Genomic DNA, 24,279 nt, shown 5'->3' with positions numbered 1-24,279 from the left:
GCGTTATTCACTAATTTGAGGCAAAACATAACTAGAGGTACTTAAATGGATAATTCTCATATTTCAAGTTTTTTTATGACATTTATCTGGCCCACCATGTGCTCATTAATACGCAATCTGGCCCACAGAGGCAAAAAGGTTGCCGACCCGTGGTCTAGGAGAAGAGGGCACAGCCTCAGAATAGAGAGGTGTTCATTCAAAACAGAGATGCGGAGAAATTTCTTTAGCCAGAGGGTGGTGAATCTGTGGAATTTGTTGCCACGTGCAGCTGTGGAGGCCAGGTCATTGGGTGTACTTAAGGCAAAGACCAATAGGTTCTTGATTGGACACGACATCAAAGGTTAAGGGGAGAAAGCTGGGAAATGGGGTTGAGGAGAAGAGAAAGGATCAGGCGTGACTGAATGGTGGAGCAGACTTGATGGGCCAAAGGCCCTAATTTTGCTCCTATGTCTTATGGCCTTGACTTGCTAGTTTTGCAATCTTTCATCATCAGCTAACAAATTGCTTTAATCAGACTTAAGAATCTTGTTTTAGTTAGAATTCTACACAAAGACTGAAATTGATTTGATTCTATCACATTATCTAAGTTTCCTTGAGACCCCTTTAACTACCAGATCTTTCATTAGTATTTCATTGTTACACAATATTCGATTCAAATTTGTCTGTTTGTTGTTTGTCAACATATCTAAAAGGCATCTATACCCTGTGAGTTCATCTTCCACGTTAGTGCAGGGTAATTGCTTTCTTCACACAGATAACATTAAGACTATAAGACATCAGAGCCAAATTAGGCCATTTGGCCCATTGAGTGTGTTCTGCCATTTAAACATGGCTGATTTAATTTCCCTTTTGATCTCATTCTACTGCCTTCTCAATGTAACCTTTGATGCCCTTACCATCAAGAACCAATTAACCTCAGTTTGAATATACTGAGTGACTTGGCCACAGTCAGCTGTGGCAGTGATTCCATGGAATCACCAAGCAATTCCTCCTCATCTCTATTCCAAAAAGACACCTTTCTAATCTGAGGCTGTGCCCTCTGTCCCAATTCTGTCCCATAAATGGAAACATCCTCTCCACATCCACTCCATCCAGGTAGCTATCTCCTACATAGCAGCAGATACTGCTTGACCGCTAAGTTTGTTCAACAGTGTTGGTAGTTCCAGATTCCGGCAGCTGCAGTTTGATGATTGTCCAATCTTCCATATTATTGCTGTTTTAGTTTGCACAATTTATATGTAAATTTCCTCATGATTATTGCATCACCCTTGTTACCTTTGCTCTTAATTTGCTTATTTTAATGTTACTATCACAAATGCTTGGATGCCGATGTCCAGTATTTTCTGCTGCTTGCTCTTTAATATTTCTCAGCTCTAACCAAAACGATTCCATTATCTTCTCAGATTGATCTTATTCTTGAATAACAGAGCTGCCCCATGAAATATTTAATCTTGCCTGTTTCTTCTAAAAGAAATATTTTAAACTTAATTGAACATCTTGTTTGTTTTATCGACTACACAAAAGCACAATAAATTATTTGAAATATTACAGAAAACTCTAGATCTAGATTCGGAAGACCTCCGGCTAATCAGAAATCTGTATTGGGAACAAACTGCCGCTGTAAGAATAGATGGAGAAGTGAGTCAATTTACAAAAATCAAGAGAGGCATTAGACAAGGGTGTGTTTTCTCCCCTGATTTATTTAATGTGTACAGTGAAACAATATTACAAAAAACAAGAGACATCTTGGGAATCAAAGTTGGTGGTAAAAACATCAATAATTTCAGATATGCAGATGACACTGTGTTAATTGCAAGTACAGAGGAAGAACTACAAAACTTAATTGATATAGTTGTCGAAGAAAGTGCAAAAATGGGCCTATCTATTAATTGCAAGAAGACAGCATGTATGGTGATATCCAAAAAGAAGGAGAATCCTATCTGCAGGCTGATAATAAACAGGGAAGACATAAAACAAGTACAGAACTTTTGCTACTAAGAAAGCTGGGTGACATCAGATGGCAGGTGCGACGTGGACATCAAAAGAAGAATACGGATGGCAAAAGACACCTTTACAAGAATGAAGAGTATACTGACCAATACTAAACTAGGCATGACAACCGGCCTCAGAGTACTGAAATGTTATGTTTATCCAGTTATGTTATATGGCTCAGAATATTGGACAGTATCTAGTAACACGAGGAAATCAATTGAAGCAGTAGAGTTGTGGTTTTTGAGGAGGATGCAAAGAATATCATGGACAAATCGAATATCTAATGAGGATGTCATGAACAGAGCAAACACATAAAGAGAAATAATGTATGAGATCATGAAAAGGCAACGTAACTTCATTGGACATGTGATTAGGAAAGAGGAGTTAGAATGCACAGTATTTATGGGAAAGATTGAAGGGAAGAAAGCAAGAGGAAGACAAAGACAAATGATGATGGAGACAGCAGCCAGAGAACCAATGAATTGATCCACTTGACCCGAAACAGGAGTGTGTGGGCCATGGCAGTCAAAGCTCAAACTGGGCTCGGCACCTGATGATGATGATGTACACCTTGATCACTATTTTAATTAATATAAAAATTATTAGTTTGAATATTACATTATTAGGATAGTGAAAACAGTGTGACATACTAATGTGCTGGGCCATTTTGAGGTTAAAGAAGAGGTAATGTTAGATCTTCTAAAGAGCTACGTCCCAGGACCTAGTGTCGTATATCCCAGATCTGAAAGGAGGAAGTGAGGAGATTGCTGGGGCTTTGCCAAGGATCTCTGTCCTCAGCAATAGGTTTCTGGAGGACTGGAGAGTAGCAAATGTTGTGCCTTTGTTAAAGAATGAAATTTGTGATTATCCAGTAATTATAGGTCAATGTGCCTCGTGCTAGTTGAGAAGCTTTTGGAGAGGGTATTGAAGAATATCATCTATGCGCATTTAGAAAGGCATGGCCTGTTTGGGGACAGACAGCATGGCTTTGTACAGGCTTACAAACTTAAGTTTTTTTGAGGAAGTGAGTAAGGTTTTTAATGATGGTAAAACAATATTTGTTATCTGCATGGGAAGACATTTGATAAGGTTCCTCAAGGTAGGTAGAGGGAGAGAAAAATAAAAATTGAGGGACCGCCTCATCAAGCACCTCTGCTCCATCCACTAAAAGTAGAACTTCACAGGGGCCTACCATTTTAACTCTTCTCCCCATTCCTGTTCTAATATGTTGATCCTTGTGCAACGATGAGGCCGCCCTCAGGGTGAAGGAGCAACACCTTATATTTCATCTGGGTAGTCTCCAACCCCGATGGCATGAATATCAATTTCTCCTTTCAGCAAAAAAATATTTCCCTCCCCCTCCCCTCTGGTTTCTTACCTTTTGTCACTTGCCTATCATCTCCTCCTGGGTCCCCTCCTCCTCCCTTTTCCCCTATGGTGCACTTCCCTCTCCTTTCAGATTCCTTCCCCTCCTGCCCTTCACCTTCCAACCCACCTGGCTTCACCGATCACCTTTTTGCTTTCTTCCTTCGCTTCCCCCTTCCTTTTCAATCCTGAAGAAGGGTCTCGGTGTGAAACGTCAACTGTTTATTCATTTCCATAGATGCTGCCTGAGCTACTGAGTTACTCCAAGATTTTGTGTGTTGCTAGAGATTTCCGGCATATGCAGAATCTTTTGTGTTTATACTTTGTTGGCGCTGGAAGCATGCCAATCCTCCCAGGCTGCCTCCAGCGCATCCTCGGACTGTTGACGCAAACCACACTTTTCACTGTATATTTTGATGTACATGTGACAAATAGTTAATCTTTGATCTCATATTTATAATATGTATATGGATTTTGTATGGTAAGGCTTTTGACATGGTTCCCCACAGAAAATCAGGAGGCATGAGATCCAGGGAAATTTGGCTGCATGGATTCAGAATTGGCTTGCCTATAGAAATAGCAGATAAAGCATATTCTTCCTCAAGGTAGGTGACTAGTGGTGTTCTGCAGGGATCTGTTCTGGGACCCCTGCTCCTTGTGACTTTTACAAATGACTTGGAGTATTGTGTTTAGTGCCAGTCACCTCAATATTGGAAGGATGTCGAAGTGTTGAAAGGATGCAGAGGTGATTTACCAGGATGCTGCCTGAATTAGCGAGCATGCCTTTGTGGCAAGTTTGAGTGAGCTAGGGCTTTTCACTTTGGAACAAAGGAAGATGAGAGGTGTATAAGATGATAAGAAGCATTGATAGAGTGAACATCCAGGGTGTTAATGGCTAATGAAAGGATCATAATTTTAAGGCGATTGGAGGAAGGTATGGGGATGTCAGAGGTAGGTTTTTTATTTACACAGAGAATGGTGAGCATGTGGAACACAGAGGCAGATATGTAAGGGGTATTGAAGAGACTCACATGGATGATAGAAAATGGAGGGCTGTGTTAGATGGGCCTTGGGGTAGGTTAAAAGGTCACAACATCATGGGCTAAAGGGCCTGAGTGAGTTAAATATACCATGTTTGAAGAGGGAAAGATGCTGCTGGCTAATGCTTTATATTCTCTTGGCTTTGTAGCTAGTAGCATTTTCCCAAAGAATCTCAGTATTATATAGTCATCACTATCCATCTCAAAAATAAAGGAAAAATGAGTCTGGCAGTGAGATAGCAAAGATGCTCCATGAATGTATTTGTTAGGAATTTATCCTATGATGTGGGGTGTGTTATATAATTGAGGAAAAGAGGAATTTGTCCGGATATTACTGTGAAGAGCAGAGTTACTAAAGAAGATACTTTACTGGATGACTAGACAATTACAAACATTTTCATACACAGAGGGCATGATTTTAACCATACAAGTAATAAATGATGTACTAGTTCTTGAGTAAGTAGAAGAAAGTTAATATTGGGTCTAAGAATTTATCTCCCAACATCTTAAAAAAATAAGTGGGATAAACTGAATTTCAGAAAGACGAAGCTACACTTTGTTACATTTCACTGTACTCAACCTCACATAATCATACTGACATTTGTTTTTCTTCACTACTCCAGAATTGTTTACCATAAATGCCTTGATTTCCTGCTGCATCTGAAAGAATGTTCTTTTATGGATTAAAATTAAAAGGAATCATGTAATTTTAACTTAATTGGTGAGTGTTTTCTTTTTCCAGTCAGAATTAGATGCTCAAAATGTACAGTTTGATGCTTCAGTTGTAAGCAAAGGCGGTATTCGGGAACAGCTTCTTGATGACAAGGTTGTCAGAGAAAACGACAAAGGCCAATGTGGACCACTTCATGAAAACTTCAGAGAATCAAACAGTACACACCGGGTTGGTGGTGAACAGAAAGAAAATGCACATCAGTTTGTACCATCTTTAATGTATTGTTCATCAGAGGCTTCTACTTCTGAGCAAAATGTTGTACGTACGTCATTTCATGGTCAAGATGCATGGACACAGACTGAAAGTTCATTGACATATATGGGTTGGTCAAATGTTGCTATTCAATGCAATTTATCTGATGTTGCAGAGAGTCTTTTTTTATCTGGCAAAGAAGTAACCAACGTGGAAGATGACTAAAACTCTCTTGAGCAAACCACTAGGAGCCACTATAGTTCATTTAAACAAAAAAAAATCGCTGTTTGGATACTCAAGCTGAAAAAGATATGAATTTAGGCTGCAGGATGCATTTGGAAGTAGTGGATGACACAAAATGTCTAAAAACCAAAAATGAGGGCAAGACCAAAATTAATGCAAACTACAGTGGTCCTGTTTCAAGCCAAAGTAAATGCGGCAACAGTGAAATTCAAATTCCACAGGCTCAAAAGGTAAAATAAACATTTCAAAATGAAAATTGTCTGTAACTTAACTGGATTCAGAATGTAATAAAAGAAAAGGAATTAACAGGAAAACTCTCCAGCATATAAAACATCTTTCAAGGCTAAGGAACAAAAACTAATTTGTTAAAATTCACTATGCTCAATGATGCTTTGGTAATTATAGCTCTGTGTCCATCATTTTTCTGAAACTTTAGCAACTACTGTCCTTTACAACTTTATGTATATACCATTTGGATGTTATTTTGGTTCATTTTTACTGAGCTACTTTGTTACAAAATGACTTTGTCACTGTGGCTTAGTGGATAAATTCATTGCCTTCTATGACACTACGTGGACAAAATTGATCCCATGTTTGAGCCTTAAACTGAAATGATCTCCACTGCTATGATCAGATGTTTTACTTAATTGAAGTATTGTGACATCTGGATGAAATTCTTCCCTTTCATAATCATTCAGTGACCCATGTATGGAAGTATTCTTGTATGAAATTGCTCACAAACAAACTGCCCAAATCACAGACATCGGGCAGCATTGATGGAGAAAACATTTCAGTTCAATGACCTTCATGTAAACTGGAAGTGAGAGATAAACTGTTAAGTTGCAGCAGAGGGTTGGAGATAAAGATGATGTCTGTGATAGGTTGGATCCTCAGTTCACTCTCTTTCTTTGAAACTTTATTTCATTAATTCTGCTGGTGGAAACCATTTTTGTTGTTTTGCACCCAGTTCTTTTCAACTACAGCCATTAAACCCACTAACACAGCTACATCACATTCATCCATTCTTTTCAGCAACCACAAACTTGCTGACCCACCCTACTGCTGACTCAATTTATTCTTGAAATATAAATATAAATATTCTTCTCTTCTGTTATTATCCAGTACCCCTCACTGTACAATGTGCAACTCTTTCCACACCATCCTCTATCATCTGGTGCAGCTTTGCTTGTATCCTTTCAGATTCCATTCATTCTTTGAAATTTAAGTACAGCTTCAAATAAAAAAAATGACAGTGCTTTAAATTGATACTAATTCCTTCATCATCTGAATGTAAAATTGCTGATCCTTCATAATTATTTGGTTATACCAATGGATTACACAACTAAAGCCAAATTCAAAACAAAATATATTTCCTTGAATATTAATGTAGGGATCACTGTAGACCAATCTGGAAGAATATGGTAAATTCCTTCTTTTATCTAAGTGTTTAATTCAGTTCGAAGCTATGCATGTCGATAATATATTAAATTTATTGGTAAACTGAGTTTATAGGAAATCAAATTTCACATCTCTTGGGCTTGAAAGATTTTAAAATACAGGATTTCACAGCAAAGACACTAAAATTTTGTTCTGATTTTGGATAGGAATATAAATTCTTTGGTACTTAATATCAACTTGCTTGTGCCAGACATGGAAAATTAAATTTTTGTCTTATTTGCATTTAACATTTTTAAATTGTGGATTTTCATTCACCACAATGCTAATTTGACTTTATGTTAAAATATCGAATTATATTTGAAGATAACACAATATTGCTGATCAACTAAATGTTTATTTTTTCCTTGACAGCTCATTTGAGTCAACAATTCAATAACTAGATCCATATAATTTTATAGAAAGCATAACTATTAAAACATAACATTAACAAATCTGATTTTACAACACTAATGTACAAATATTATACTTTAATAAAGTTTAGGTCTCCCAGATGATAGTTATCCCCAGTATCCTTTTAAAAAAATTGAATACTGTGTTGGAATTGCCAAGGAATCTAAATATTACATTTCCTGTACTATGTAAAACAGTATAATCTTTTTTGTATTAGTTATTAGAATTAACTGTTGAATGTTGTAAAATTCCAGTTATTTAACAAATGGTGAATAGTTTTGGCTCATATCAGCAATGTTCATCTGAAACTACGTTTGTACATTAAAAGCACAGAATAAAGGAAAATGAATTCTGATTATTAATCAGTTTCACTGGAACATTACCTTTTAGTGTTAAGAAGTGCTATACAGGTATTTATAAATATCAGTATTACTTTATTTATAAACATTACATTCATTATGTGTATTGTTATTTATGACCACCATTTTATCATAGTAGCTTTGAAATACAATTCTTAGTACATTGCAAAGATTACCTTGGTAATCCCAATATATTCAACTAGCTACACAAAGTACTCCTTAAAAATTTTACCGTTAGACATTCATCATCCAATAAAGGGTCCCCTTCTTTTGATTTATACATACCATCTAAACATAACACCTTCATTTCTGAAGTTCAGTTCTTAATTGGAAGATGTGCACAGCTTAGTGCATGAAAACTAACAAATTTTAAAAATACATTCAGTCAAGTTTTATGGTCTCCATCTATATGTAATTCTGCATGAAAAATATACTCAACTCTGCAATATTCTCTGTCAGGTTATCAATATTACAATTAGATATTTTTACATCAATAAATGGAATAATCTGTTCCATATAGAAATACACTGGTACAACACAAGCATTTAACAATGTTGATTTTTATGTAGTGTGGACAGATGAAACACTTAATAGACCAAATTTAAAATATGCACAGTGAAACCATTGCAATAATTTAGTAATTAATAAGCACACTTTATGTAACTTGACCAGACTATTATCTAGCAAATCTATAGGCAAATTTACTTCTTGTTATTTGAAATACCTGGCTAAATTTTTTATGAACTTACAAGCTTTGGTGAATGACGTCTGATGACAAAATTCTTTTTTCCATTTTCACCAAACAGTGACCTGAGGCACTTCTTAACAAATATAGCAGTATCACAAAGAGTTAATGTTGGTATGTGCAAACTTAACAAATGAGCAAACTGTTGGCATTAGAGTGAAGAAATTTTAGAGACACCCATAACATTAGTCTGGTATTCCAAGTCTCAGAGGGGTCCATTGTACCAAACTGTAAGTCTTATAATTCCTTTCAAGATATTGTTTTAAGAACTGACAGTAAGCTTAACATAGTCTGCAGTAGGGACACAATTTGAGACATAAAATGTGCCTCAGTTTGAGTAGTGATTTTTGTCGATGCTTTTGAGGTTACTTTTCATTAATGGTGACTTATTCATACATTTCAAAGCACTAAATTCTTAGATACATTATGCTCTGACTGTAGAATTTTAAAATCAAAAAGTACATAATTACTTCACACTGCAATGCAAAATAATACAATTTTGGTCCACCCATTTTTTAAAAATGCTGTAAGCCAACCATGATTTAACAAATGAAGTAGGTTCATAGTAAGGTACTAAAAACACTAGATTTGATGAGGAATTTAATGTGCAAACGTTTGTAAGTTCAGTTTGGTGTGAATGTTTCCCTTCTGCATTTGAGCACAGATAGCAAACAATATTTGGTCTTCATTGATACCTTTAAAAAAACTGCTACATAATATTGTACTGCACTATCTGCTACTCAATTAAAAAGCTGTCTGCCTCGAGATTGGTGGTACACATTGTTCCAATAAAATGGATTTTTTTTCATATTTAATTCTGTGGGATGCAGCAATTACCACAGGTGTGTTCTGATCTCTCTTTGGTTATCAAGATAATTGGAGATTTCTGGCCTCTATCTCCAACAAAATAAGAATCTCTGAATAGGTTTAGAGAAAATAAGCAGCAAAATAATCACACATTTAAAAATATACTAATCCAATATAATTTTGCTTTCCTTTCTGCAGTTCCCACGAGTACTTGTTGAACCTTACCAGAGTTGTGATAAGTAATATGAACCGTTAACCTTTAGCACCCATAGATAGCAAGGATAGAAAATTGAAAGTCAAAGGCCACTTGTCTGCTACATAGTTACAAACACCACCTCCAAACGACATTGTAAAGGTATTTCTTCATAAACAAACTGGGAAAAATTTGGAGACAAAGATCCCATGTAGTAGTCTTCTGTCAGAATTTGTAATCTTCCATTTCGAATACCAGTTAAATTGCTTTGTGACTTTAAAACTCAAATGTGATATGCATGTTGTTACACAACAGATTTTGTTCAATCATTAAAGATGATACCTTGTAAAGTTTAGTACTTTCACGGGGAACTTAAAGTTGGTAATGTCACTTAAAATAAGTACTATCCATATAAATCGTTTTAGCACTTTGACAGTTTGACTAGGCACTAGAAATATACTTCCCATCCACAAATAAGACTATCTTCTAATTAATATTGAAATATTCCCTTCTAAGTTATTTTCTACTAAATTTTGGTCTTAACATACTTCATTATCCAAAATGCCAGATTGCTGAAGATCTCTGCTATTTTACTGATCACAAGAATGTGGCAAAGAAGATAAAGTTGACAAACAGTCATGTTGTTGCCTCTGAGAAAGTTCAACTTCTGTGTAGACCTGAAGAAAAATCAGTGTTTGCCAGAAGAGAAATTGAGCAGAAACATGATACAGACATCAGCACTTGAATACGCTACCACAGGCTACTTAGGATACTGACTTTACATGGTTAACAAATAAGCGTACTAAAATTAAACTAAAACAGTTGTCTTTTTTTAAGATTATAGATTTTGAATGTAAAAGCTGTTATAATCTGAAGTGATTACTTGCTACAACTTTAATCTGCATCAGTGACAGATGCAGAACCTAATGGCAGCAGCAAGTGCTGTTAACATGTAATTCAGAATATGTTTGTTTGCCCACCTGTATACCACACAATGCCATCTTCATTTTCAGCTCTTTGAACAAGTGGACTAGCGGCTATAAAACAAAAATGTAATGGTTTTCAATGACTACTAGAATTAGAGAGATTAGAAAAGAAACATGATTTGTTTAAACTGCAGCAGCAGCATGGAAGTGCAGAATCAATCACCAAGCCAGAAGCAGGGAAGGTGGACACCAAAACTCCATGATTCTTTAGAGCAATAAAAGACACCACAGCAGATCATTCTACATCAGAAGTATCATTATCAGAAAGATGATAATTGCTTCCTTTCACTCGAATATATTCAATGTGCCGACCTTCATCAGAATCCAAAAGGCCACATGTGCATAGTCGGTTCTCAAACAAGCTTTCAATTTCCTCCAGCTTTATTCCTTTAGTTTCTGGAAGGCATCCATATATGAAGAACAATCCTAAGGTAGCTAGACCAGCATACAAGAAGAAAACGCCTGCAATGTAAAAGTAGAAAGTAAGTTAAATCACTAATATGACATCTGGTGAATGATGGGAAAAGTAATTGATATCACTGATAACAGAAGAATACAAAAAATAGGCACAGGAGTAGGCATCTGGCCCGTCTTGCCTGTTCCGCCATTCAATAAGATCATGGCTGATCTGGCCATGGACTCATCTCCACCTACCTGCCTTTTCCCCATAACCCTCAATTCCCCTACTATGCAAAGATCTATCCAATCTTGACAAATATATTTACTGAGGTAACCTCCACTGCTTCACTGGGCAGAGAATTCCACAGATTTACCACTCTCTGGGAAAAGCAGTTCCTCCTCATATCCATCCTAAACCTACTGCTCCCGAATCTTGAGGCTATGTCCCCTCACCAGTAGAAACAACTTTCCTGCCTCTATCTTATCTATCCCTTTCATAATTTTGTATGTTTCTGTAAGATCTCCTCTCATTCTTCTGAATTCCAGTGAGTACCGTCCCAGGTGACTCAACCTCCCCTCGTAGTTGAACCTGTCATCTCTGGAATCTACCTGGTGAACCTCCTCTGCATCGCCTCCAAAGCTGGTATATCCTTCTGCAAGTAAGGAGACCAGAACTGCATGCAGTACTGCAAGTGCAGCCTCACCAGTACCCTATACAGTTGCAGCATAATCTCCCTGCTCTTAAATTTAATCCATCTAGCAATGAAAGCCAACATTCCATTTGCCTTCTTGATAACCTGCTGCACCTGCAAAGCAACCTTTTGAGATTCATGCACAAGCACTCCCAAGTCCCTTTGCACAGCAGCATGCTGCAATTTTTTACCATTTAAATAATAATCTGCTCTTGCATTTTACCCTCCAAAGTGGATGGCCTTGCATTTACCAACATTGTCTAAGCTGCCCGACCTTTGCCCACTCTCTTAACCTATCTATCCCACTGCAGACTCTCTGTATCTTCTACACAATTTGCTTTTCCATTCAATTTAGTATCATCAGCAAACTTAGATACAATACACTTGGTCCCCTCTTCCAGATCGTTAATGTATATCGTGAACAGTTGCGGACCCAGTACCGACCCCTGTGGCACACCGCTTACCACTGATTGACAACCAGAGTAACACTCATGTATCCCTGCTTTCTATCATTTAACCAATCCCCTATCCATGCTAATTCATCACTTCAATCCTATGCATCCTTATCTTATGGATAAGTCTTTCATGTGGCATCTTATTGAACGTCTTCTGGAAATCCAAGTAAATAACATCAATCTGTTCCCCTCTATCTACTGGCTGGTGGCATAGTGGCATCAGTGCCGGACTTCAGAGCGAAGGCTCCCAAGTTCGAATCCAACCAATCCCTTGCACGCTTTCCATCTGTGCTGGGTTGAGTGTTGAGCTAACAACCCAAAAATAAGAAAGCCAGCTAAAAAAAAATGTTGTCATGACAGCGTCCCGATGACTCCTCTCAGAGTTAAGGGCTTTCTTCTTCTTCTTGTTCCCCTCTATCCACAGTGCTCATTATATCCTCAAAAAATTCCAGTAAGTTTGTCAAACAGGACCAGCCTTTGCTGAACCCTTGCTGTGTCTGCCTGATGGATCCATTTCTTCCCAGATACCTCACTATTTTTTCTTTAATGATAGCTTCAAGCATTTTCCCAACTACAGATGTTAAACTAACTGGCTTGTAGTTACCTGCCTTTTGCTTACATCCTTTTTTGAACAGTGGCTTGACATTCGCTGTCTTCCAATCGGCTGGAACATGTCCAGAATCCAGAGAATTTTGATAAATCATCAGCAAAGCCTCAACTACAACTAATGCCATTTCTTTCAGTACCCTGGGATGCATTCCATCAGGACCAGGGGACTTATCTATCTTCAGGCCAACAAGTTTGCTAAGCACTACCTCTTTAGTGATAGCTATTGTATATTGAGGTCCTCACGTTCCATCGCATCTATAACATCTCACTTTGGCATGTCAGACGTGTCCTCCACCGTGAAGATCAGGACTCCCAAGTTTAATCAAAGCCTCAGCCATTTCCTCATTACCCAATATCAATTCCATTTTCTCATTCTCCAAAGGACTTACATTCACTTTAGCCACCCTTTTTTGCTTTATACAATTATAAAAACTTTTGCTGTCCATTTTTAATATTTTGTGCTAATTGATGTTCATAATCTACCTTCCCTTTCTTTACTGCTTGCTTAGTGGTTCTTTGTTGCTTTTTAAAGTTTTCCCAATCTTCTAGTTTCCGACTAGTCTTAGCAACTTTGTATGTATGAGCTTTGAGTTTATCGCCACCTTTTATTTCCTTTGTTATCCAAGGCTAGCTCTCCTCACCCTTACTGTCCTTGCTTTTAAATGGAATATACTTTTGAAAGTCATTTACTTTTCCTCAAGTGTCCCACCATATAGCCTGTGTTCCCAGTCTACACTAGCGAATTCCTCCCTAATCCCATTGTAGTCTCCACTATTTAGGCATAACACACTGGTTTTGGATTGAACTACTGCACCCTCCATTTGTATGAGAAATTCAATCATACTGTGATCATTCTTTCCAAGAGGATCCCCAACTACAAAATCACTAATTTTACCTGCCCCATTGCACGGGACCAGATCTAAGATAGTACGTTCCCTTGTAGGTTCAGCAACATGTTGTTCAAGAAAGCCATCATAGAATGCATTCTATGAAATCCTACTCAAGACTGCCTCGACCAACTTGATTCACCCAATCTATCTGTCCCCCATGATAACTGCTGTTCCATTCTTATATACCAAAGATATTTCTCTGTTTATTGCCTGTGCCACTGTGATGTTATTATTTGGTGACCGATTAAACAGCTCCCACCAGTGATTTTTTTCCCTTTACTATTCCTAATCTCTAACCAGATGAGTATAATTCACTCAGTTACAAATCGACAATGATAGCATTTTATAAAAAGGTCAACATTTTGTTGATACAAATAACAAACTGAGTAAATAAGCATGTTTGAAAATTAGGAGATGGATAAATATGTCAGAATCATGCCTGTTTTAGAAATTAAACTTGAAGCACAAGTAATTCCTAAGTGCATTAAATTGATATTGCACCTACAATGACAACTTAAACATTTTTAAGGAATAAAGTTTTACATTGATTATTAGCAGTGATGGTGGCACAAAATAAAAATGTTATGATTGCTGAAAAGAAAGAAAAAATACAAATAATTAAGACTGCCAATTAAAATAATAAGTTGGATAGAAACAAAAGCTTTGTGATTAAAACTTTATAGCAGTTTTAATCACAAAGCTTTCACTTTAAAAATTGTTTTCCTTTCACTACGCAAGCTGGTCAATTGATTAAATAGTTGGAATTATGCTAAATTCTGAATTAAGAGATCCATCAGAATTATCAAGAAATTTACTGCCAGGCAGTACTGTCAAACACACTGCATAATCATTCAGCACATTTTATCCTAAGCTCTGAAATGTATTCTACTGAATTCTCAAAAATAAATTTGAGACAAAATACCAGTGGTGACACAACAATGTTTAGTATTGACACTAGTTGAATTTCAGATCCTTGAAAACTTCCTTCTGTGCAAAATGACCACCCATTGATTTTTTATTCAGATGATGCTGAATATTTATAAAGTATTTCAAATACATCCCTTCAAATAATCTAGAATGGTGTTGTTGAGAACTATGTGTTGTATATTGAATAGCAAGTTCTTTTAGACATGAAATTTGAGCCAGTGGGAGTCAAAATTTTACAATTATCTGTTAGTATATAATATATTAAAGAACATTTGGTAAAGTGAAATTCATCTCCTACCATAATACGTGAGATACTCTGCCAAATGCAAAAATGTCACTGATACAAGGACATTGAAAATCCAGTTGACTCCAGAAGCCATTGCATTCCCTGTACTTCTTGCCCACATGGGATATATTTCAGAATTTACTGTCCAAGGCATAGAACCCATTCCTAAAAAAGGTACAAAATTAAGTCAGAGCTAATCCCGTGGAATGAAAATTGTATGTGTAATAATATATCAACAAAGCAGGACTCCATGGCAGAATGTCACGGAGGAGCTCCTTATCTCAGAATGAAGCCTCTTTGGTATAAAATCTGGCATACAATTAACTGAGGCTATCAAATTTTGTTATATCTGTCTGCAATTCTACAACACAGATGTGCAGCTAAACACGGAAGTACAAAGGCTACTGTGAAAGATACAATGTTTCAAACAGTTCATTGTGATGTCCTTCATGATAAATCTTAAAATATACTAGTCAACAGGGTGACCCATTGGGGCACCCTTTGAGAGAAGGGTACTGCAGTCTGATGTGACCAGAATGAACATTAAATTTTCCTGAATGCTATTGGTATCGCTTTGCTTTGGAAACTGAAGCAGAAAACCTCAGTTTATTAAACAAGAACGACGCGTAGCAAAGCAAATATAGCTCCTCCTCGTTTAACGAAGGACACTTTTGATGGCATCATTTCTGGTTTACCTGCCACCCTTGTGCCTCTCGTTGTCATTCTGGAGATGTGCACTCCTTTCATCCCCCGTCTCTTCTGCTCTTCTGCTGTTTGTTGTTTGTCTCTGATCCTGGAGACATGTATGCCTCTCCTCCTCTGACTCTTCTTCTCTCACCTTTTTTTGTCCTGGCTCTTTGATCCTGGAGTCGTGCGGCCCTGGCCTCATCTGATTCTTGTTCTCTCCCTCTCCTTGCCGCTTCCCATCGACGTTTGGTGTCATCTCTTAACCGTAATGTCCCCCTTCCCTTTCCATGCAGCATAATTCGGCTGACCTTTTTTTTTTTTAACCCTAATGCTGGATAGAAGATACGAAGCACTAACACTAAAGGATGCTGATTATTTTTGATATGTGGTTGGCGCTCTCCTAAATGGACGTGATATAGTCACCGCTGTCCTTTGACTGCAGCAAAGGGTTTTATGGGTGTCTCGAACTATGTCATTACAACAAGGTTTAATTATCTCTTATTGATGGGTGGCAGTTAGATCTGTCCCAATCCTGCACATGCTGATGGTGATCAGCAGAATGTGACCCCTGAAATAGAGCTGCCCTGCCCTTTTGCTCCAGTAGGTGTCGCTGCTGAGGCTGGCCATGTTCATGCATCGGGCTGTCATCGGGATTTCCATGATGGCCAACCGGCTCTTGGGTGAAAGCCAACCTGTTGATTTTTGGCGAATGAGCAATTTTATACGAATATATAACCCTGAACTTTGCCTGCATTCTGTAAGTTAGCGCATTTTAATTCGATTTAGCCAAAAAGTGCTGCTGTAATGCACCGTTTGCACTAATTGGAGGTCACAAACAGACAGACAGACAGAGCATGAGAGTTTTAGTAATATATAGATACAATGTGTGTGAATGTGGGCACATACTGAATAATGGGTTGAAATATCCCATTAGGAAGCTAAGAATGTGATGGTTTAAGAATGTTCTTCCTCAGGGAAGTGTGCTTCCACCACTGCTGTACAACATCTACACAAATGACTAACCAATAGATGATGTCACACGCCATTTTATATATGCTAATGACTTATGCATCACAGCCCAAAGCACTGATTTTAACACCGTGGAGAAAATGCTTTTTGAGCCTTGGAGGGACTAACATCCTACTATGAAGAAATCCATCTCCGTGCAAACCCATCAAAGACGCAAGTTTGTGCATTTCACCTCAAAAACCATGAAGCCAAACGTCAGCTTAAAGTAACCTGGTGTGGAGCAACACTGAGGCATTGCAAGCACCCTGTCTACTTAGGAGTCACCCTTGACAGATGCCTCACTTTCAAGAACCACATCAATAAGACAAAGGCAAAAGTGAGAGCATGAGACAATATCCTAAATAAGCTCACTAACGCAAAATGGGGAGCAAGCTCGAAAACATTGCGAACCAATGGACTTGCTCTTTGCTATTCCACTGCCAAATATGCCTGCCCTGCATGGGAAAGACCTACTCATGCGAAGAAGATGGATGCCGTTCTGAATGCAAGCTGCCGACTTATCACAGGTTGTTTAAAACCAACAAACACCAACAGCCTATATATCCTGGTGGGTATCGCTCCCCCTGATAGAAGAAGAACAGTAGCCAGCAAGATCAGATGAGAGGCACCCTCTACATGGTCACACACCTACACCTAGCCACCTAAAGTCAAGGAAGAGCTTTGTGAACAGTGTTGTTCCATTACAATCAACCCCATCTGAAGCCCGCATTGCCTTGTGGAAAGACTGGTTCACCAGTCTCAAACAACCCCCAACGATGGAATTTCCACTGGATGAAAGCCTTTCCCCAGGAGCTAATTGCAACTGGGCAACTTGAAAGTGCCCTAACAGACTTAGGACTGGTGTAGGATGTTAAAAGGTGTCACTAAGCAAATGAGGAAATACAACCAGCCCGACAACTTGTGAATATGGAACTGAGCCGCAAACTATGCAATATCTCCTGCAATGCCCATCACTAGAGGAACCCTGTACTGTTGCAGATCTTGCCGAATTCAACAAGGTGCAAAAATGTGTCCAGTTCTGGCTGGGCCAGGTATAGACTGTCCGTGGACACGATAAGAAGACGACAACTATCAAATAATTTCTCCAGTTTTAAATTTTATTTTGAAATTACAGGCACTTGTATTGGAAATCTAAAAGTCACAGTATTTTCCTCTGCCTCTTTTCCCTACTTTTGAATCTCAGCAGTATTTCTCCACTTCATTCTGTTTTTTGTGTGTTTTCCATCTAATAAGCATTTTCTAATTTGAACACTGTGCTTGAGTGAGGATTCTTCAAACTAATTGGGAGAATTATGTTTATTTACATGTACGTGCTCAGATTTTCTAGGTACCCCACCAAGAACAATGTTGGATCACATGGTTAATAATATGCAAAATAGCTTGCAAAAACCGTGGTGGTTGTCAGTAAGATGAACATTAAGCATCATTCTTTGTACTGAATTACAAAATATGGACCCATTAGAGAGAGAAACAAGGGACTGCAAGTGGAGGAATCCAGAGCAAAAATCACTGGGGGAGCTCAGCAGGCAGGCCAGCATCTGTGGGGGAAAGAAATTGTTGACATTTCAGGTAAAAAGGACTGAAAGTGGAGGTGGGAGATGGCCAGGTTAAACAGAACCTGGGCACCACAGTAGTGTAGTAGTTAGCATGACACTATAGCAGCTTGGGGTGTCAGAGTTTAGAGTTTAATTCCAGCATGTCAAAAACAAAAGGATGACAGGAGTGAAGGTAGGACCGATTAGAGATAAAGGTGGGAAGATGTGCCTGGAGGCTGTGGAAGTGACCGAGGTCCTCAATGAATACTTCTCTTCGGTATTCATCAATGAGAGGGAACTTGATGATGGTGAGGACAATATGAGTGAGGTTGATGTTCTGGAGCATGTTGATATTAAGGGAGAGGAGGTGTTGGAGTTGTTAAAATATATTAGGACGGATAAGTTCCCGGGGCCTGATGGAATATTCCCCAGGCTGCTCCACGAGGCGAGGGAAGAGATTGCTGAGCTTCTGGCTAGGATCTTTATGTCCTCGTTGTCCACGGGAATGGTACCGGAGGATTGGAGGGAGGCGAATGTTGTCCCCTTGTTCAAAAAAGGTAGTAGGGATAGTCCAGGAAATTATAGACCAGTGAGCCTTATGTCTGTGGTGAGAAAGCTGTCGGAAAAGATTCTTAGAGATAGGATCTACAGGCATTTAGAGAATCATGGTCTGATAAAGGACAGTCAGCATGGCTTTGTGAAGGGCAGATCGTGTTTAACAAGCTTGATAGAGTTCTTTGAGGAGGTGACCAGGCATATAGATGAGGGTAGTGCAGTGGATGTGATCTATAAGGCTTCTGACAAGGTTCCACACGGTAGGCTTATTCAGAAAGTCAGAAGGCATGGGATCCCGGGAAGTTTGGCCAGGTGGATTCAAAATTGGCTTGCCTGCAGAAGGCAGGGGGTCGTGGTGGAGGGAGTACATTTGGATTGGAGGGTTGTGACTAGTGGTGTCCCACAAGGATTCGTTCTGGGACCTCTACTTTTCGTGATTTTTATTAACGACCTGGATGTGGGGGTAGAAGGGTGGGTTGGCAAGTTTGCAGACGACACAAAGGTTGGTGGTGTTGTGGATACTGTAGAGGATTGTCGAAGATTGCAGAGAGACATTGATAGGATGAAGAAGTGGGCTGAGAAGTGGCAGATGGAGTTCAACCCGGAGAAGTGTGAGATGGTACATTTTGGAAGGACAAACTCAAAGGCAGAGTACAAAGTAAATGGCAGGATACTTGGCAGTGTGGAGAAGCAGAGGGATCTGGGGGTACGTGTTCACAGATCCCTGAAAGTTGCCTCACAGGTAGATAGGGTAGTTAAGAAAGCTTATGGGGTGTTAGCTTTCGTAAGTCCAGGGATAGAGCTTAAGAGTCGCGAGGTAGTGATGCAGCTCTATAAAACTCTGATTGGGCCACACTTGGAGTACTGTGTCCAGTTTTGGTCGCCTCACTACAGGAAGGATGTGGAAGCATTGGAAAGGGTACAGAGGAGATTTACCAGGATGCTGCCTGGTTCAGAGAGTATGCATTATGATCAGAGATTAAGGGAGCTAGGGCTTTACTGTTTGGAGAGAAGGAGGATGAGAGGAGACATGATAGAGGTATACAAGATATTAAGAGGAATAGATACAGTGGACAGCCAGCGCCTCTTCCCCAGGGCACCACAGCTCAATACAAGAGGACACGGCTTTAAGGTAAGGGGTGGGAAGTTCAAGGGATATATTAGAGGAAGGTTTTTTACTCAGAGAGTGGTTGGTGCATGGAATGCAATGCCTGAGTCAGTGGTGGAGGCAGATACAGTAGTGAAATTTAAGAGACTACTAGACAGGTATATGGAGGAATTTAAGATGGGGGGTTATATGGGAGGCAGAGTTTAAGGGTCAGCACAACATTGTGGGCTGAAGGGCCTGTACTGTGCTGTACTGTTCTATGTTCTATCTTCTGTAAGGAGTTTGTACATCCTCCCTGGGACTGGGTGAGATTTCTTAGCGGGTACTGGTTTCCTTCCACGGTCCAAAGAAGTACTGCTTCGTAGGTTAATTGGTCATTGTAAATTGTCCTATGATTAAGCTAGGGTTAAATAGGTGAGAAGCTGGGGTGTGTGGCTCATTGAGCCAAAAAGGCCTGCTCTGTGTTGTATCTTTAAATAAGTAAATAGCCGTGCTGCAACAGGAACCTGGAGCGACTGCTGGACTGAGGGGTGAAAGATAATGGGAAGATTGGGTGGGGAGGGGGGAAGACAGATGAGTAGATCAGAGAGGCATGGAGGGAGTGGTCCTTGCAGAAGGCAGAGGAAAGTGGGGAGAAGATGATGTGGCATTATTACCACTGGTAGAAATGGCCAAGGAAGATATGCTGGATATGGGTGTTTGTTAAAATGCATAGCACACATCTGTACTTAAACTATTTTTCCTCACACTAAAAATTAGTTTTAGAAACTAGATATGCAGTAGTAAAAATGAGCTTTACTGCTTTTATCAAGAACCTGTTTATGTAGGACAGAAAGGTTAGATTGATCTTAAGAGTAGGTTATAAAGTCTGTACTGTGCAGTACTGTTAATTGTTCTTTATAACACAATGTATGACCACATGAGTAACAAGTGAAAAGTTTCATACCTGGTGCAAAAAAAACAAGATACAAGATAAGACCCAGTAATGCCGTCCAGGAATATTTTGTGGGGCAGAAGTTGAATGCCCAAGATACCCCTTTTTTCTTAAACTCAGACTCATTACTGCATCTGTAAGGAACAATGAAGATTATTGCAAGTGATAATGTAATATAAATGGCAAAATAAAATCTTGAAAATACTCCTTTTTGAAGAAAAATGTTATAAGCATGGATAATCAATGAGTATATTAAAGTATTTAAGTTTGAGAAAATTTAAATCAGAAGCAATTTCAAATGACTGCATCAGCTGAGACTGACCCGGGAAATGGACAAGCCAGTACAAGAAGATTCACAGAGGAGTAGCTTGCCTCAGCTAATTAGTATTGCATGAAAATAATCTTTTTGAGAATGATTATTGATGTAAACTTTTTACTATAGGGTATATAAGGGACCATTCTCCTTTTCTTCCATTAACCATTACGCAATGGCTGAATTCTGTCTGCTCTAAACACGGCCGATAAATTGTTTCCTCATCTTTCTCCTAAGCTGCTTCGGTGGTTATTCTAAACTGATGAACTTCATCACCAAGTCCATAATCAGAGGAATGAAATGGGAATCTGAGCCTATTGTCAGCTTGCAAAGCAAATTTGAATCTTTTGTATTGCATTTTGTGGCTTAGTGTCAAATGTTGTCAAGTAATACTCCTACACTGATTTTTGCTTTCTTTACAGCATGAAATTATGTAACATTAATGCAAATAAAAGTTTGTTCCACAGTGGGATCACAAGGCTCAACATTTAGTCTCATGATGGTTGAACGATTTAGAGTTACAGTAGATGCAGCATGAAAAAGATGTCTGATGGTACAAAAATGAGTCTTGAGGCTGACCTCAAATTGAAAAATTTAGAAATGAGGAAGAAATTAATGGATCAGGAAGTGGGAAAACTTAACATGTGAGATCTGACAGGAGATGTAATAAAGTAACCAATTACACAATGAATAGGAGGATACAAAAACATGTGCAGGAACAGAGCTGAAGTGTTTGTTCATTAATTCCTAAAGGTCAATAGAGTGGTTAGAAAGGCAAAAGGGCCTTACTTTATTAAATGAGGCATAGAAAATAAGAACAGGGATGCAAGTTAAGGCTTTGTAGAACACCACTTAGGCCACAGGATTGTAAAAACAATGTATGAGGAAAGATGGTTTTGCCGATAAACATCTGAGACGTACAGAATAAAATTAGGGAGGGGCCAGGGTTCAAACCAACTTGAAGGATTGAAGAGGAAATGAAGAATTTTTATTTCACCCAGATGCTGATGGAGATTTGAAACTGTGTACGAAAGGAAAGGTTAGTAAAGGCAGAAAGCCTCTACTCATTGCAAAAATAACTGCTCAACTAACTCAGCTGATCGAACACCATCAGTGAATGGAAAGAAACTCATTATAAATTCTGGTATGATTGATATACCAAGACAGTAAACTGTTGTGCATTATTCTACTAACACATACTTATAAGAGTTCTTATTTGATACTTGGATGCTTGAATTTGTTCCTCGCTATAGTTTATTCAATACTGTTGCAAGACTTATATTTCTATAGATGTACAGTGAAGAGCATTCTGACTGGTTGCATTCCAGTCTGATATGGAGGCTTCAATGCACAAGAGGCTGCAGAGGATAGTGGACTTAGATAGCTCCCTCACAGGCACAACCTTCCCCACCAGCAAGGGTATCTTCAAGAAGCAGTACCTCAGGAAGGCAGTATCCACCAGTAAGCGCCCTCAGCATCTGGAACAAGCCTCATCTCAACATTACCATCAGGGATGAGGTACAGGAGCCTGAAGATCAACGCTCAAATGTTTTAGGAACAGTTTCTTCTCCTCTGCTAAGAGATCTCTGAATGGTCCATCAACACTATCTTGATACCATTTTTTTTTGCAATATTTTGTAATTTCATGCCTTTGTATTGCACTACTGCCAAACCACAAATTTCACGTCATCTAAGTCAGCAATAAGAAATATGATTCTGATTCCATCCTACGATGGAACATGCCTTCTCTTCTAAACCCGGTAAGCTGTAAATCAAATGGAAGACAGTGATTTCTTAACTTATTTGGCACAAATGACTGTTAACAATTCAGATTCCACAAATAAAAATGAATACCATCACTTCTCTGTTCAACCTTTTATCCATATTTATATATGAATTAAGTGCCATGAGAAAAACTGAGTTGGCAAATGCTGCTGCTTCTATTGACCAAGTGTATTTTCTGCCAAAAAATTTGACCCTGTTATTCCTATTTTAGGCACTACTTATTTATTTTTGTATTTTACGTATTTGCACTGTACTGCTGCAAAACAAGTTTCATGACCATAAACAGTAAGTCAGTGCTAATATATCTGATTCCATGTGGATTTTTAAAAAAATTAAATTATTATTTAAAAGTACAGTATTTAACAGTGCTTGACCACAATGATATTCAGAGACTTCAGTTCTTTAGATCCAGCCACATTAAAACTGTTTCCATAGATGGTACAAGTGCACATTCCTTTATCCGAAATTCTGAAATCCAAAAAGCTCCGAAAACCAAAGTTTTTTTGCCGACAGCTGCTGTCACTCAGGTGTGATGTGGCAGCACTAGCAGAGGCCGCCAGACGTCAGTTGTGGTTCAGCGCTCGTACGGGTTACACGTACATTTGCTGTCTGTTGATATTTTGTGTTCACTGTTGACATTGTGTTTAATTTCACTGTGAAAATGTCAAAAAGAGCTGCAGATACCCCTATGGGTAACAATGAGAAAAAGAGAAGGAATCTTCTCTATCAATAACGCAGGAAGTGGAGTTATTGCAGAAGCTTGATCGTGGTGTGTCTGTGCGGTGTCTTACTGAAGACAGTAGTGTCGGAACTACCACTGTATATGATTTAAATAGACAGAAAGACAAGTTACTGAAGTTTTATAGTGACAGTGACGTTCTACATTTATCCCAATAAGTCATTTACCATGTGTTTGATTCGGTTCGTTTGAAGCTGTATATTTTTATGTTTTACTGAACGTTTTTGTTGGAAATAAAATTTCTTGTTATTCCCTAAACAATATAGTATAACAATTATTTACATAGCATTTACATTGTATTAGGTGTTATAAGTAATCTAGAGATGATTTAAAGTATACGGGAGGATGTGCGTAGGTTTGGTGCACCGCTGGATCTTAAAGTCCACTGCACTGAGACAGGTTAAATAAGGGACTTGAGCATACGTGTTTTTTCGTATCGGTGGTGGTGGGGTCTGAAATCCGAAAGATTCTGAGTTCCGAAATGCAATAGGCCCCAAGGATTTCGGATAAGGGATTGTGGGCCTGTATTTTAACTGCACTTTAGATTTGCAGCTTATCACTAATGTACACTTGCAATCCTTTGAAAAGCCATCAGTTTGACCACAAGATATAGGAGCAGAATTAGGCCATTTGGTCTGCTCCATCATTTCATCCTGGCTGATCCAATTCTCCTCTCAGCCCCAATCTCCTGCCTTCTCTCTGCATCCCTTCATGCCCTCCTGTGGCATCAATTTCCACAGAATCACACTCTAGCTGAAGAAATAAGAAATAACTTACCTCCTTTCTAAAAGGATACCCCTCTATTCTGAGGCTGTGATCTCTGGTCTTAGGCA

The 24,279-nt window shown here is 38.6% G+C and overlaps 2 protein-coding genes across 3 annotated transcripts in view; one reads left to right on the top strand and one right to left on the bottom strand.

The window, feature by feature from the left end:
- The window catches only part of LOC140186642 (uncharacterized), a 72,193-nt gene extending 64,985 nt beyond the window's left edge, over positions 1-7,208 (top strand). Inside the window, exon 10 of the mRNA XM_072241037.1 lies at positions 5,140-7,208. Coding sequence (XP_072097138.1) covers positions 5,140-5,547 — 408 coding nt within the window. The 3' untranslated portion in view covers positions 5,548-7,208. The remainder of the gene's footprint in view (positions 1-5,139) is intronic.
- LOC140186641 (proton myo-inositol cotransporter-like) overlaps positions 1-24,279 on the bottom strand; it is a 184,046-nt gene that overhangs the window by 42,241 nt on the left and 117,526 nt on the right. Inside the window, exons 8-11 of one of the 2 annotated variants that reach the window (XM_072241035.1) lie at positions 20,622-20,743; positions 14,774-14,926; positions 10,816-10,965; positions 10,498-10,554 (exon numbers count right to left, since the gene is read on the bottom strand). In XM_072241035.1, the coding sequence (XP_072097136.1) occupies positions 10,498-10,554; positions 10,816-10,965; positions 14,774-14,926; positions 20,622-20,743 (482 nt within the window). Of the gene's footprint in view, positions 1-10,461; positions 10,966-14,773; positions 14,927-20,621; positions 20,744-24,279 lie in introns of those variants that run through there. The other variant, XM_072241036.1, reaches the window with a different exon arrangement.

The sequence above is a fragment of the Mobula birostris genome, chromosome 23 (assembly GCF_030028105.1).
Source record: "Mobula birostris isolate sMobBir1 chromosome 23, sMobBir1.hap1, whole genome shotgun sequence".
NCBI lineage: Eukaryota > Metazoa > Chordata > Chondrichthyes > Myliobatiformes > Myliobatidae > Mobula > Mobula birostris.
The sequence above is the reverse complement of the archived record's forward strand: the minus strand, read 5'-3'. Positions and strand labels throughout refer to the sequence as shown.